At 51.2% G+C, this 15,894-nt stretch overlaps 1 protein-coding gene across 1 annotated transcript; it reads left to right on the forward strand.

The window, feature by feature from the left end:
• Positions 1-3,985: 3,985 nt before the first annotated feature.
• MYDGF (myeloid derived growth factor) lies at positions 3,986-15,894 on the forward strand. Its single transcript, XM_052642995.1, has 6 exons — positions 3,986-4,209; positions 5,565-5,615; positions 10,836-10,897; positions 12,416-12,497; positions 13,968-14,040; positions 15,321-15,894. The coding sequence occupies exons 1-6, from the start codon at positions 4,033-4,035 to the stop codon at positions 15,398-15,400; spliced, it is 525 nt and encodes a 174-aa protein (XP_052498955.1). The 5' UTR covers positions 3,986-4,032; the 3' UTR covers positions 15,401-15,894.

Here is a 15,894-nt window from a genome sequence, read left to right on the forward strand (position 1 = left end):
TACGAAAGGGCATAGAGAGGAAAACGATGCCCTCCCCACCTCCGTGAGCGGTGACCCCTCCCCAGTCTCTCTTGTTAGAAAAAGAAAAATTAATGTTATTTTCGGCTGTGCTGGGTCTTCGTTTATGTGCTCAGGGTGTCTCTAGTTGTGGCGAGCAGTGGCTACTCTCTAGTTGCAGTGGCTTCTCTCGTGGAGGATGGGCTCTAGAACATGCAGGCTTACGTAGTTGCAGCGCCTGGGCTCAGCAGTTTTGGCTCACAGGCTTAGCTGTCCCATGTTATGTGGAATCTTCCCGGACCAGCGATTGAACCTGGGTCACCTGCATTGGCAGGCAAGTTCTTAACCACTGGACCATAAGGAAGTCCCCCAGTCTCTCTTTTTAATAGCTGCCTTCTGTTTTGCTCTGGGAATGCCATAATTTATTTTGCCAGACACTTATCAAGGGATGTTATTCTGGGCTTTTCATATAAATCAGGGGTCAACAGACTTTGTCAAGGACCAGAGAGTAAATATTTCAGGGCTTGTGGGTCAGGCAGTCTCTGTTCCAACTGCTCAGCTCTGGCCCCTGCAACTCAAAAGTAGCCAAGGGTAATGTATAAATGAGTGGATGTGGCTGTGTGCCAATAAAACTTTATTTACAAAGCCACACAGCTGGCCAAATTTGGCCCACAGGTTGTCACTGACCAACCTCTGCTATAAAAGATCGTGCAACAGCCAGCCTTGTACATGTTTTGGGCATGTCTGAATTTATAGGGTAATTTCCTAGAATTATTGAAAGACATATTCATTTTTAATTTGAAAGAATATTACAATATTGCCTTCTAAGGAGAATGCCTCCATGTACACACCTCTTGGTGAAGTGTACCCCTTGCTCCATTCCTTCAGTGTTGCTCTTGTTCAGTCGCTAAGTCATGTTTGACTCTTTGTGATCCCATGGACTGCAGTATGCCAGGCTTCCCTGTCCTTCACTATCTCCTGGACTTTGCCCAAGTTCATGTCCATTAAGTCAATGATGCCATCCAACCATCCATCCAATGATGCCATCCTCTATCATCCCTTTCTCCTTTTGCCGTCAATGTTTCCCAGCATCAGAGTCTTTTCCAGCGCGTCGGCTGGAAAAGGTGGCCAAAGTATTGGGACTTTCTTAGTATCAGTCATTCCAGTGAATATCAGGGTTGATTTCCTTTAGGATAGACTGGTTTGATCTCCTTGCGGTCCAAGGGACTCTGAAGAGTCTTCAGTACCACCTGTTATTTTTGAAAAGCTTAGGGAGTGAAACTCAGCAGCTCACTGTAATCTGAACTCATATTTCTTTTATGTGTGTATGAATATTTTCATGCTTTAAGGCATTTGTTTACTGCTAATCATTTGCCAACCTTTTAAAATTTCTTTTTGGCTTGCAGGATTTTAGTTCCCCAATCAGGGATGGAATCCAAGCCCTTGATAGTGAGAGCACAGAGCCCTAACCACTGGACCACCAGGGAATTCCTTGTCCACCTTTTGATATGTTGGCCTCATTCATTTGTAGACACTCTTTATATATGAAGGAAATAAGTGCACTGTCAAACATGTTGCAGACTGAACAATGTTGCTGATTTCAAAATGTTTGATGGGTAGGAAGCTCAGCCAATGAATGTTAAGAATCATTTCAGGGATGAGAATATATCTTGCCCATAATCCACTGTGAAAGTGGAGAGGCAACTAATCACAAGTCACAGAATGACAGAAGTTGATGAGAAAAGAGTCACAAGGGTTGCTCAGGAGGCTTGGCAGTTGACAACCCGCAACCATCTCAAGCAGAAACTTTTGGGGGGGGGGGGGTGCTGCCTTGTGACATGCTGGATCCTAGTTCCCTGACCAAGGATCAAACAAGTGCCCCCTGCAGTGTAAGCATGCGCTGGACCACCAGGGAAGTTCTGTTTGTTTGTTTTAAATTAACCATAGACACATAAGTTGCAAAAAAACAGTGCAGAGTCTCCTGTACTCTCACCCAGCTTACATCTTACCTAACCCTAACACACTGTCTGTCATGCAGGAACATGATGTGAATACAACGCAATGAACTAAACTCTAGACCTTATTCAGATTTCCTCAGCTTTCACAGGCACTCATGTGTGTGTGTAGTTCTATTCCACTCTGTCACCTGTACAGATTCCTAGAACCACCACCACAGTCAAAATACAGAGCTGTTGGGAACTCCCCTGGTGGTCAGTCTGTTGGTTAAGACTGAGCTTCCACTTCAAGGGACCCAGGTTTGATCCCTGGGCCAAGGAACTAGGATCCTACATGCCTCATGGCAGGAAAAAAATATATACATACAAAGCTGTTAACTCACCATAGGGGAGTTCCTTCATGCACACTCTATGATGTCCACACCCACCCTGTTTATGGTGTCCTGACCATGGAGACGGAAGCTGTGGTAGTTGTTACCAAGTATTTTTTGACTGCTAGATTTCATGTCATGATTAAAAAGCAGAATCTTGGGAATGATGGTTTTTTTATTTAAATCCCTTCAGTTTTTTGTTTCTATTTTGGGCTTTGTTTTATAGGCAAAAAGGAAAAAACATAAACAAGAGGCTGGGGTTCAGTCTGAGAAGAAAACACATACACCTACCCCTCTTGAGTAGGAAACTCAAAACCACTCACAACCAAATACCTTGTCAGCTACAGCATTTGGCCACTAATTGAATCCTTCATAGGGACCCGCTGAAGGTCAAACATGGGAGGTAGGGAAATGGAGACATAAAAAGAACTGTGCTGTGTGAAACACCAAATAGTCTGCTGTCCTCCGATTTATGGAGCCAATTCCTAACAGGTCCACGGCAGCCGGCTGCAAAGAGGGAAGCATTTCTTAACAAGAGCAGGTACCCCCACTCAGAACAGGCTGTAAGAAATAAACGTGTTGTTTAAGCCAGCCAGTCTGCGAGATATTGTTATAACAACCCAGACTAAGGCAAGGATCCAATCCTGGATCCCAGTTGCCTTTCCACGTCTTAGTCTCATTTTGTGATGGTTCCTCAGCCTTTGTCTTTCATGACATTCTTAAAGAGAACTGCCAGCGACCTAGGTAGAATATCCCTCAACTTGGGTTTCTCTGGTATCTGCTCTATCAGATTAAGGCCGTGCATTTTGCACAGAAATTCCACGGAGATGCCACTCAGAATGTCCTTCTCTGTATCCCATGGTGACTCCATGAAGTCACTGTCTTTTTTAACGACGTTGACTTTGCTCAATGGGCTAAAGATGGTGTCGCCCCTGTAAAATTACTTACTTTTCTCTTTGTAGCTGTTATGTATCTCGGGGGGAAATACTTTGAGATAATGCAAAAATCCTCTTCCCCACCAGTTTTTAGCATGGATCCACGGAGTTAACAATCAGTTGTTTGCTCAATGGTGATCTTCCATTTCCCTCATTCTGCCTACAGGCATTAACCTGAATTTCAGTGGTGCTCCTTTATATCCTTCATTCGTTGTACACGTACTAACTAGAAGAGTTGAAGGGTCAGTCACTTGCCTGCTACTGCTAAGTCACTTCAGTCGTGTCCGACTCTGTGCGACCCCATAGACGGCAGCCCACCAGGCTCCGCCGTCCCTGGGATTCTCCAGGCAAGAACACTGGAGTGGGTTGCGATTTCCTCCTCCAGAGCATGAAAGTGAAAAGTGAAAGTGAAGTCGCTCAGTCGTTTCCGACTCTTCGCGACCCCATGGACTGCAGCCTACCAGGCCCCTCCGTCCATGGGATTTTCCAGGCAAGAGTACTGGAGTGGGGTGCCATGAGCTTCTCCCAGTCACTTGCTTAGTGAGGGACGAATGGACCCCAAACCAAGAAACCTGTTTCAATTCCTTCAACCCCAGAACGCTTCTAGCACCTCCAAGCCCCGCCCCCAAGATGGCAGCCCGGGTAGGAGGGGCGGGGCCCTCAGGATGACGTGATCGCGCCGGCGCCGACGCCGACGTGGCCTCCTCCAGACTCCTTACGTGTCCCTCGCCGCGCTCCGTCCGCCGTCTCTGCCCCCGCGAACCTGATCTCAAGATGGCAGCGCCCAGCGGAAGAAGGAATGGCAGCGGCGGCGCGAACTTGTGGGTCTCGCTGCTCCTGGCGGCCGTGGCGCTGAGGCCGGTGGAGACGGTGTCCGAGCCCACGACGGTGGCGTTTGACGTGCGGCCTGGCGGCGTGGTGCATTCTTTCTCCCAGAACGTGGGCCCTGGGGTACGTACCTCAGACACCCCGGGGGCTTGAGGGATGGTGCTAGCCCGGGCATGGCCTGGGGAGGGGGAGCTGACCGGCGGGGGCGGGACCGGGGTGCGGCCCCGGCGGGGGCAGGGCCTGAGGGTAGGGGGCGGGACTTGGATTAAGAGGAGGCGAGGCTCCTGGGGGCTGGCTTGTTTGAGGGGGCTGGGTCTCTAGCCTCAGTCCCTAACGCATCTCACTTGCCCATCGTGCCCAAGCAACCCCATCCCTCAGACCCAAGTGTTGTTCTTCAGTCGCTCTGTTGTGTCCGAGTCTGCGACCCCATGGACTGCAACACGCCAGGCTTCCCTTTCCTGCACTACCTCCCCGAGTTTGCTCAAACTCTTGTCCATTGAGTCAGTGATGCTATCCAACCATCTCGTCGTCTGTCGCCCCCTTCTCCTCCTACCTTCTATCTTTCCCAGCATCAGGATCTTTTCTAATGAGTCGGCTCTTCACATCAGGTGGCCAAAGTAACGGAGCTTCAGTATCAGTCATTCGTCCGTCCAATGAGTATTCCGGGTTGATTTCCTTCAGGATTGTCTGGTTTAGACTCAAGAGAGCCCCTCCTTATTGGAGGGCAGGATGGGCCCAGAGGTAGGGAGAGGAGAGCTGGAGGCCCTGGGGCATATGCCTCCAGGCCCCACAGAAAGTAGTTCCGCCTCAGCTCTGACCAGGAAGGAAGTGGACAGATGTTGCTCTTTCCTTCCATTGCACAAGGTCCCCCATCTTTCTCATTGAAATCTGAGGCAGACCCTCCTTATCTAGAGGCAGCAGGCCTAGGTCTAGTCTAGCCCATCCTCAGCTTGTTGGAGACATTGCTTCCTCTCCCAGTCCCCCTTTCCAGTCTAACAATGATATCAATAGTCAGTATCTGTTTATTACTTTCTTATAACCTTATATTGTGCCAGATTCTTTATGTGAGGCCCATTTTCCAGGTGAAGAAAAAGAAAGCTTTGCACTTGCCCAAGGCCCATAGCAGAGCAGAGATGTGGACACAGGGACCCCAGGTGTCCCTACTTCCAGATTTCATGTTCCTAAATGGGTGGGTGCTGGAAGAGATGTGATCTCCCCCTTCTAGAAGCCACATGGGCTGTTTGTCCAGAGCCAGGAGCTCCCCAAGTGGGGAGGCTGGTGGGGGAGTTCCAGGCCTCCAAGGACATCGGCCTCCAGGTACATCAGCCAGAAGGCTCTGACTCTACCTCCTCCCCTTGAGTATAGATACTCAAAAGCAGGATCTTGATTCTGGATCTCAGAGGGACATTCAGAGACCCTGAACCTCCAGCGCTAACAATTATCTACTACCGAGACGTTTTTTTCCTTCCATTCTCTAGGACAAATATACCTGTGTGTTCACCTATGCATCTCAAGGAGGGACCAATGAGGTGAGTTGTTCAAAACTCCATGTAGTTTAGTATGATAGCATCCATTGTCATACAGACATGCTCTCTAGAGGACACTGGACTATTCTTGCCTAAGCGATAAAAGACAGTGCTTAAGTCCAATGGTGATGGCAGATTCTACTCATAATTCCACAGAGTGAACAGACATATGGACAGAAAGAGGGATGTGAGACCTGAATCTGCCATTCTCATGAGCCTCCGTTAGCAGTATCGTGTTCATCTTCTGTGCTGAGTAACACAGACTGAACAGCTTAAAACAGTGCCCAGTTATTATTGCATCATTCTTTTTTTTTTTCAGTTATTTGGCCACCCTGGGTCTTCTCTGGGACACGTGGGCTTCTCTAATTGTGGTGCACAGACTCTGGAGCACGAGGGCTCAGGAGTTGTGGCATGAGGCTTCATTACAGTATGTGAGATCTTAGTTCCCCAACCTGGGATGGAACCCAGGCTCCCTGCATTGAGAGCACAGCCTTATCCACTGGACCACAGAGAAAGTCCCTATCCCATGGTTCTGAAGGTCAGAAGTCCCTGTCAGCTCAGCTGGATGCTTCACAAAGCCAAGATCAAGGTGTCAGCCCGGCTGGGCTCTCACCTGCAGGCTCTGGGGAGAACCCTCGTCCAGACAGATTCAAGTTGTTGGCAGAATCTGGTTTCCTTTCGGTGTGTGACTGAGGTCCCCAGTTCCTTGCTGGCTGGTTTCTCTGGCTGATGGCAGAAGATGGAGTGAGAGAGATTGGAAGCATAAGACAGGCATAGTGCACCACAGCTGTCTTTGAGGAGGTAGAATGTGTGGCCTCTAGAAGCTCAGAGCAGCCCCTGGCTGGTGGCAGGGAAATCAGGGCTTCAGCCCTCCAACCACAAGGAACTGAACCCCACCACAACCAGGTGCGTCGGAAGAGGACCCTAATCTCCAGATCTCTAGTTGGGAATGCAGTCTGGCTTCCACTCTTATTTCATTTATTTCATTGACCGTGCCACGCAGCACATGGGATCTCAGTTCCACTACCAGGGATCAAACCCATGTCCCCTGCATTGCAAGGCAGAGTCTTAACCACTGGACCACCAGGGAAGCCCCTGGCTGACACTCTGATTTAGCTTGTGAGACTGAACAAAGGATACAGCCCTGCCACACCCAGACTTCTGACGTACAGAACTGTAAGCTAATGAATGAGTGTCGCTTTTAAGCTACTAAATTTGTGGTAATTCTTCACATAATGTAGTTGAATGAGGTCCTCCAAAAAAGATGTGTCCACATCTTACTTCCTAGAATCTGTGAATTTAGACAATGTCTAAATGTCCTCCAGTATCCGCTAGAGGACAAAATTACCCCCAGGCGAAAGCCACTGGGCAAGAATGATATGAAGTTGGGGCTTCCCTGGTGGTCCAGTGACTAAGACTCTGCGCTCCGAATGCTGGAGACCCAGGTTCAATCTCTTGTCAGGGAACTAGATCCCACAAGCCCCAACTAAGACCCAGCGCAGCCAAATAAATAAATAGATAATTAAAATAATAAAGTGACGTGAAATCCACGTTCCTTATTTTGGATACATTCGATTTGTAAATGAAAGTAAATGACTCCCAGCAACAGTATTGTAATGAAATTTAGTGAATGCCTGGTGACACCCTTCCCAGTGGAACCAAGGGTTGTTGCAGCCCTTCTACCGGCCGCCAGGACCATGGGCATCCTGGGATTGTCCACCGCTCCCTCGGACACCTCCAGGCCTTGCTGCTTCTCCAAGCAGTCCAGTGGGGTGGTGACATGTGGTAGAACATTCTACCCCGGTTCATACCTCTTGGTAGAGCCATGCCCCTTCTTGGGCTCCTGATTAGTCACAAAGTACCTTCTCCTCATCAGCACATTCCCTGCCTGTTTGGTTGTGAAAGTGAAACCGTTAGTTGCTCAGTCGTGTCCAGCTCTTTGCAACCCCATGGACTGTAACCTGCTAGGCTCCACTATCTGTGGAATTCTCCAGGCAAGAATACTGGCATGGGTTGCTGTTTGCTTCTCCAGGGCATCTTCCTGACCCATGAAACGAAACCAGGTTTCCTGCATTGCAGGCAGATCCTTTACCATCCGAGCTACTGGGGAAGCCCATGGTTGTGTCCATGGTCAGTTCATAGGATGATAAAATCGTGATGTCCCCAACCACCTTGCAGTTTCCCAGGCGCCCCGAGCAGTGCTAAGCCAGGCACATGTCGCGTTTCATCTGCAGAACCCTGGGAGGCTGTCATTACCCCCACTTCACACATGAGGACATGGCAGCCTCTGAGGCTGAGGACCCAGGCCCCCTCAACTGGAATGTGACCGAGGTCCCCAAAGTGCAGACCTTTGACCACTACCCTGAGGCAGGATACAGCCTGCATCACCAGCAGTGCCTCCCTGACAGGACCCTGGAGGTGGACAGTTCACGGGAGAGCCAGGCTCACTCTTGGGACAGCAGCTGGGTCACAGACTCTGAGCCAGCAACAGGCTCGGTTCTTCCATCTCGGATGAGGGAATTCTTCCCAAAGGAAACACCTCAGAGCAGATGTGTCTGGCATGACCTGTTCCAGCAGCACCAGCCAGAACTCTGGTCATCAGAGACTGCGGGCCACCAGCGGAGCATGGGAACACGACAGTGCGACCCACAGGCGCTCTGGCTGCTGGCCCACTGCCCCGGTGGCAGGAAACAGCCCCCTGGATCCTCTGTATCTGCCTGTTAGAAATGAGAACCTAAGTCCACACAAAGCTTGCACATGACTGTTGAGAGCAGCATGATTTGCCATAGCCAGCAAGTGGGAGCCACCCAAGTGGCTGCTTCTCTGCACGTTTCCCATCAGTGGAATCACACCCTGTGTGCCCTTCCGTGCCTGCTTCTCTCACTGAGCATTGTGTTCTCAGGATCTGTCCACGTGGCAGCGAGTGTCTGGGCCTCGCCCCTTTCCATTGCCGAGTGATGCTCCTGCGTGTGAGGGACCATGCTGTGTTCACTCATCACCTGCTGAGGGACACTTGGGTGGCTTCCACTTGCTGGCTATGGTAAATCACAGATAGGGGTTTCTTTTGTGGCTCAAACAACAATCTACCTGCAGTGCAGGAGACCTGGGTTCTATCCCTGGGCAAGGAAGATCCCCAGGAAAAGAGTGGCTATACAGGTGATGGTTGCACAGCTCTGAAAGTACTAGGAAACACTGAAGTGTCCAATTAAAAAGAGCATATTGTTATTACATAAACTGTTTCTCAATAAAGCTGTTAAAGGTAAGTGAACTGTTGATACACATGCAACCACTTGGATTAATCAGACATGTGTTAGGCGGAGTGACACTGACCGACTTAGGAGATCGGGGCCTGTGTGATCCCACTCAGGTGGCATTGTGCAAAGGCACAACTGTGAGGACAGAGCAGATCAGTGATCACTGGGAATTTGCAGGAAGGGACTGACCGCACAGTGATGGTGAATAGACACCTGGGGAGACAGAACTAATCTGTGTCCCAGTTGGGTAACTCAGAACAGACACAGCGACTTCGCTGGTGGTCCTGGTTAAGACTTCACCTTCCAATACAGGAGGTGAGTGTTCAATCCCTGGTTGGGGAACTAAGATCCCACATGCCTCCTGACAGAAAAACCGAAACATAAAACAAAAGCAATATTGTAACAAATTCAATAAAAACTTTAAAAATGGTCTACATCCAAAAATCTTAAGAAAAATGTACAAATGGGTCCATTTCACCATCTGTTACTTATCAATGTATCTTAATGAAAAACAATAGCGGTGACCATTTACCTGTATTAATTACACCCGGTCGCTTAGATCCTGATCTCCCAGCCTCGCAGAGAAGGTCACAGAGGCTCTTGTCTGAACGGGCTGCCTGAAAACACACCCTCATGTGAGTATCTGATGCCAAAATCTGAGCCTCACCAAGGGCACCTACCGCCCACCCTAGCCTGCAGCCTCAAGACCAGAGTCAAGTTCATTTAACAAACCACTCAGAGGGAGGTTGGCCGTATTGCTAAGAAACTCCTGATTTTAACTTAGTTTGCTTTCACAGTCTTAAAAAAAAAAGATTTGCCTGTCATGGAACTTTTAAGAGCTATAGAACACCATCCCAGATATATTTCACAGCATAAAACTGTGAGCCTTTGAAACTGTGGGCAGGAGTTTCTGTTTGTTTTGTCCAGTTTATTTTTTGGCCACACTGTGCAGCATGTGGGTTCCTAGTTCCCCAACCAGAGATCAAATCCACGCCCCCTGCAGTAGAAGTGCAGAGTCTTAACCACTGGACCCCCAGGGAAGTTCCAGTAGTTTTTAAATAGAAAATAAATATATGGGTCCACTTGCCTTGCCTGCCCCACCTAAGTAATTGGCTCTGGCCTCCATGCTGCAGGCAGAAGGGCTCTAAGTGACCATTTACTCCCATCATAATTAACATAAAAACGGCCTTGTTTTTATTAGTGGCAAAGCTCTAATGTTAAAACAGCTTATCAGCAGTTGGAATCCATCTTTACTCTTTCAGAAAGACAAGACACTCATTTTACTAGCAAAGCTTAGAAACACCTCAGGCCACCAGGCCTTGCATTTGGCCAACTTTTCGGAGGCCCTGAAAATGAGAATAAACTGGTAGTGGTATGTTTTGGAACTATCTTAAAGTATTATTATTAATTTAAAAAATGTTATGGCCACACCAAGTGGTATGTGGGGTCCTAGTTTCCTGACCAGGGATCAAACCTGTGCCCCTGCAGTCCACCAGGCAAGTCCCTAACGTATTGTTTTGTTAATTTAATTTTTAAAAAAAACTAATACGTGTCATTCAGAAAGAGAAAAAAAATAAACGTGAAAAGCTCTCTGGCACCTTCCACCTGCCCAGCCCCCACCGAGTCTTGTGTGTCGCTGTGGTTCTCACAGTCTCGCATCTTCTCTAAGAACTGCTTTGCACTTACACAGGCAAGCATGAGCATACTGTCTTCTTTTATTTATTTTTCCCAACAGACTATTTTTTACAGCAAAATTGAGCGGGAGGCACAGGGATTTCCCGTATCCCCGTTCCCCGCCACCTGTCATCCCTGATCATATGGATTTGTGAGGGTCAGTGAACCTGCACTGATACATCAGCAACCCAAGTCTAGAGTTGACCTTGGGGTTCACTCCCGGCGCGGTGCAGGCTGTGCACCATGATGGTGAGACTGTGTGTCCTGGGCTGACCTGTCTGTCCTCTCTCCCCAGAAGTGGCAGATGAGTCTGGGGACCAGCGAAGACCACCAGCACTTCACCTGCACCATCTGGAGGTAAGCCAGGGTCCTGGGGTGGGATCACCCCCTCCTCAGATGAGGCAGCTTTGTTCTGGCGGCCCACAGACTAGCAGAGTCCTGCAACCCTCTGAGGTGGGGAGAGCTACCTGGGAGGGCTCCCCAGGAGATCACCTTGACACTGATGCTGAGAGGGGGTTGGGGGGGCGGGAGGCAGGGGCGTTCAGGCAGTGGCCGCAGCCCCCAGGAGAGGGGCCAGGCTCCCCAGATCCTGCCCCCGTCTTCGTCTCCCTCAGTTACATTCATCATTCAAAGGCTTAACCTCCCGCCCTGGGGCTGACATCATGCCCACTCTTCTTGTAACCCCACGGCCTGGAGCCCAGCTCAAGGAGCCTGAGAAGGAGGCGCTCAGCCCCCTGATGAGGAGCAGGGTCTACAGTGTCACCGGATCCTGGCCCTTCTCCTCTGGGCCCTGTGACCTGGAATGGATCGCCCGAGCAGAACTGATTTTTCTCTTAGTTGTTATTTATTTATTTAGCTGTGTCGGGCCTCAGTCTCTGCAGGATCTTTGTCACAGCGGGGCATCTCTTCTCGCGGCACACAGGCTCGGTAGCTGCACGGCGGCTCAGTTGCTCCGTGGCATGTGGCGCTGAGCTGCATCCCCTGCGCTGGCGGGTGGACTCTTACTCACTGGGCTGCCAGAGAGGTCCCGTAGAACCGATTTCTCAAGCATCGACACGTGTCCAACACAACAGAAGGCCCAGCCATGCTCTCACCCTCAGGGACTGGGGTCAATTCAGGGGACACATCAAGAAATGGGATATGACAGAGAGCAGGGAGGGTGACATTTAATCAAAGAAAACGCGTGCTGGCCTTGGTGCAGTCCCCGTCTCCTGCGAGATGCCTTACCCACAGCAGCAGTACCCCACTCCACGGTACCGGGTAGTGTGAGGGTGGGAGCCTCATGGCCTCAACATGCCACCACCAGCCCTGTTGAGACCCTGTCTGTGCCCCTTCCTGGCCTCAGAGGGAAGCATCTAGAGGAAAGGAGCCGGGGTGGGCCCCCTTCATTACAGGTTAGTCATCCAAGCTGTATCCCCCTGCCTGTAGACCATCATCTCACATGGGCTTGGGAGTGCCAGCCCTCCAGGTGGGCACAGACTTGGGCCACACAGGCCCAGAGCAGGGTCCTCATCCTGCAACACCCCCTAAGGACACACTCAGCTGTAGACACCCTCCTCTGCTGCCTAGTTAACCCCTGTACTTCTCACCCTCTGGGGATGTTGCCCACCCTGCCCCCACTGCAAACCTGGGATGTTGTTCAGGGGATGAGACGTGTTCAGCAAATGGACGCAAGTGTTCCTGTCCTCAAACAGTTCCCATGCGGAAAGGGAAGAGACATGTCCATCTTGGAGCTGGAAGAATGTTCTGGCAAAGAGCAGATCATGTTGAGGGCACCCAGTCTGTCCTTCCCCAAAATGGAATCCCCAAGTAGATTCTTAGGGAGCTGGGGACACGTAGCCCCAGGCTGATCTGTCTCCCGACCTTTCTTCACAGGCCCCAGGGCAAGTCCTACCTGTACTTCACGCAGTTTAAGGCAGAGGTGCAGGGCGCCGAGATCGAGTACGGCATGGCCTACGTGAGTGTCGCCCAGGCTGGGGGCTGCCTGGCTGGCCCACCATGGACTGTGCCTTGAAGACCCCCAGGTTGGGGGTGGGGAGACAGCAATAATGAGGAGATGGATACCAAGCCCTTAGAGGGAGGCCTGGGGGTTGCAGGTTGCAGTACCCAGAGGGGATCCCAGTTGGCCCCTAGAGACCGGTCTTCCTCCAGTAAGGCTTTACCAGCCTCCCACTTATGTCCCCTGCTGGCCAAGCTGGCAGGAAGTCAGGAGGCAGGGGGGCTCAGCCCTGGGGATGGGGCGGAAGTGGGCCCAGGGGGCAGGCTCACTGGTATTGGGAGGGCCCCACGTCCTTTGGCCCCAGTGACCTGTGGTTCATGGCTCAGCCAGCACCTTGTGCCATGCTCCTGACCCACAGAACCCCCTTCAGAGCCCAGCCACTCTGCAGAGCCCATGCCTGCTTCTGCATCTGAGTTGGGAACAGTTTGAAAACCACTTTATCAGCCCAAGAAGCAGAACCGACAAGAGACAGACATGAGAGATTCACTGTAGGAACTGGCTTCTGCTATGGGGGCCTGGCTGTTGGCGGGGATTCGTCCAGGGAAGCCTCAGCTCTTCCCCTAGGCATCCCCAGGTCTTCAGGGACCGTCTCTTTGACTTAAAGTCAGCTCAGGATGAACTACTGTCACAGCAGTGCCCCCCCCCCCCCCCCCGCAGCAGTGCCCACCAGGGTCTGCTACCACACTACCACGGCTCCTCCCAGTTGACACATCAGACTGACCATCAGTCTGTTAACTCATCACTTTCCTGGGTCTCTTCTTACTTTGCATGCATTCATGCTCAGTCACGTCCAAATCTTTTGGAACCCCACGGACTGTAGCCTGCCAGGCCCCTCTGTCCATGAGGAATCTCCAGGCAAGAATATTGGAGTGGGTTGCCATGCCCTCCTCCAGGGGATCTTCCTGACCCAGGAAATCAAACCCACGTCTCTTACCTCTCCTGCATTGGCAGGTGGAGTCTTGACCACTGCGCCACCTGGGAAACTCCACTTCTTAAAGAATAGGAGCCTGGCAGGCTACAGTCTATGGGATCGCAAGAGTCAGACATGACTTAGCGACTAAACAACCACAAAATTGTGTCTAAAGTAATCTATTCGTACTGTAAAACTCCATTACTCTAACTGATCTGAGAAAGACACAGTTCTGATTTTTAAAAATTACATTCAGGAGACTGCCATGCTTGTATGCCATTTCCATATATCAGCTAAAGGGAAAAACTGAATTAGATGCCTCCCTCCGTGGATTTGCAGCAAGGCATGAGGTTTGAAGCCAGTTGACGATCTCGTAAGTGGATTAACCTGCCACTTCCACCGGATTCTCTTTTCTGTGCTTAAAAAAGCATCTCAAATCTGTCGTCTGTGCTGCTCCAGGAAGCAAACCGAGCCGTGTTCTTTCCTGATTAGAAAAGTTTCCACTTGTTCCCTTTCAGTCAAAAGCTGCTTTTGAGAAAGAGAGCGACGTTCCCTTGAAAAATGAGGAGTTTGAGGTGACCAAAACAGCAGGTAGGTGGAGGGGTTTGTGGGGCTGGAACCCAGGTTCTCCAGCAGGGAAGGTGAGAGAGGGGACAAGACCTCTATGAAGGGTCGATCCAGGGACCACTGGTGAGAGGAGGCTGCTATCCCTCCTGTAAAAAGGGCCATCTGGTAAATATTTTCGGTTTTAGGGGCAGACACCCCCCTTTGAAATAACTCGATCTGCCCCAACAGGGCCAAGTCAGACATGAACCACTAGTCAATGCATGTGGGTGGCTGCATGCTAATAAGACCTTGTTTTGTGAATACTGACATGTGAATGTCATACTACATTCCCGTATCACAGGATGCTGTGTTCCCTTTGATTTCTGTTTATAAATGTAGAAACCACTGTTTGCTCACAGGTAGCAGGCATGCTTGGCCTGTCCCTTGCAGAAAACAGAGGGTATAAAAGTGTGCTCAGCTCCACAGTGGGGTATAGGGGAGGGGGCGTCCTGGGTCCAGTGACAGGTTCAGGCATCAAAGTTGGGACCTCCTATGTCTGGAGAGGCCGGGGGTCACATCCTGAGGCTCCAAGACCCCTGTGACCTCTGACCCCTGTTCAGCTACAGCCATGCAGGCCAAATGCAGAACAGAAAGAGTGGGTGCTAGAGTTGGGGCTCGGAGGGGTGAGAGCAATGGGGGATGAGTGAGTGAGACAATGGACATGGATTTGAGCTGAGTCAGGGAGCCTGAGAGTCCTGAGGGACAGGGGAGAAGTGAGATGAGGAACCCATGTGGCCATGGGTGTCACCAGGCACCAAAGTGGAGAGTGGGAGGGGAGGGAAGGTGGTGGTATGATTGGGAGTTTTAGGAGGGCCTGGAAGGAGGCCCGCCCTGCCCACAGGTCCTCCAGGGCACAGGGCCTGTTTAGAGTGGAGATCAAGGACAGAGGGGCCTGAGATGCTGGCAGACCCTGAGCCCCAGGGAGCACCAATGGGGAGGATAGACAGGGAATGGGAGGCAGGCTGGGGCTGCAGAGCAGGGCATGGCCAGACAAGTTTGCCAGGGCAAACCTCCGACCCCCAGCTGTTCTCAACGTGGCAGAAGTGATCACAGCTCTTTCCGCCTCAGCCTCTCCTGTGGCCTCTCGTTGCCCTCCAGTCAGGCCCTCGACTTCCCCACCTTTCCCTTGTCCATCACCCGTAAACCTCTCAGGGCCAGGAGCCTTTCCTTATGGAGTCCACTTGGAGGCCCCCACCCCACCCCCAAGCTCAGGACCAAGAGGACTTGCAGAGGCGAGCACTGACCCAGGGTCTCTTCCTTTGCAGTGTTCCACAGGCCTGGGGCCTTCAAGGCTGAGCTGTCCAAGCTGGTGATCGTGGCCAAGGCAACACGCAGCGAACTGTGACCTAAAGCCCCTCTGAGGGCAGCTTTTCCTCCTCTCCCCGCAAGGAGCTGGACCCCAAGAAGGCCCAGTACTTGTTTTCTAGGTTGGATTGAGGGGCTCTTGGTTTTCTGTCCCAGCTGATGTTGCCCTGTTTGGAGGACAGCTAAGGCCCCAGAATGGAGTCTCGAGGGCTAGGACGCACCTGGCGCCCACCTTCCCTCACCCCGAAGATTGTGGGTCTGAGACCCACTGTTCTTCTCATCAGAAGAGGCATCAGAACACATGGCCAGGGGGCAGTGGGGCATCTCCCTGGGATCATGGCTTTTCTGAAGCCAGGGCATCCCCTCCTCCCCGCTGGGATCAGGCCAGGCTCCAGGATGTTCTGCGGGGGAGCCCCCCACTGCCTGAGACCCCACACCAGCCGCCTTCTTCTCACTCCCCAGGGGACCAACTTTCACACTGGGCAGAAATGAAATGTTCTTTCATATTTAAATAAATAAGACAACTAAAAAGCA

This window comes from Budorcas taxicolor, chromosome 7, assembly GCF_023091745.1.
Source record: "Budorcas taxicolor isolate Tak-1 chromosome 7, Takin1.1, whole genome shotgun sequence".
Taxonomy (NCBI): Eukaryota; Metazoa; Chordata; class Mammalia; order Artiodactyla; family Bovidae; genus Budorcas; species Budorcas taxicolor.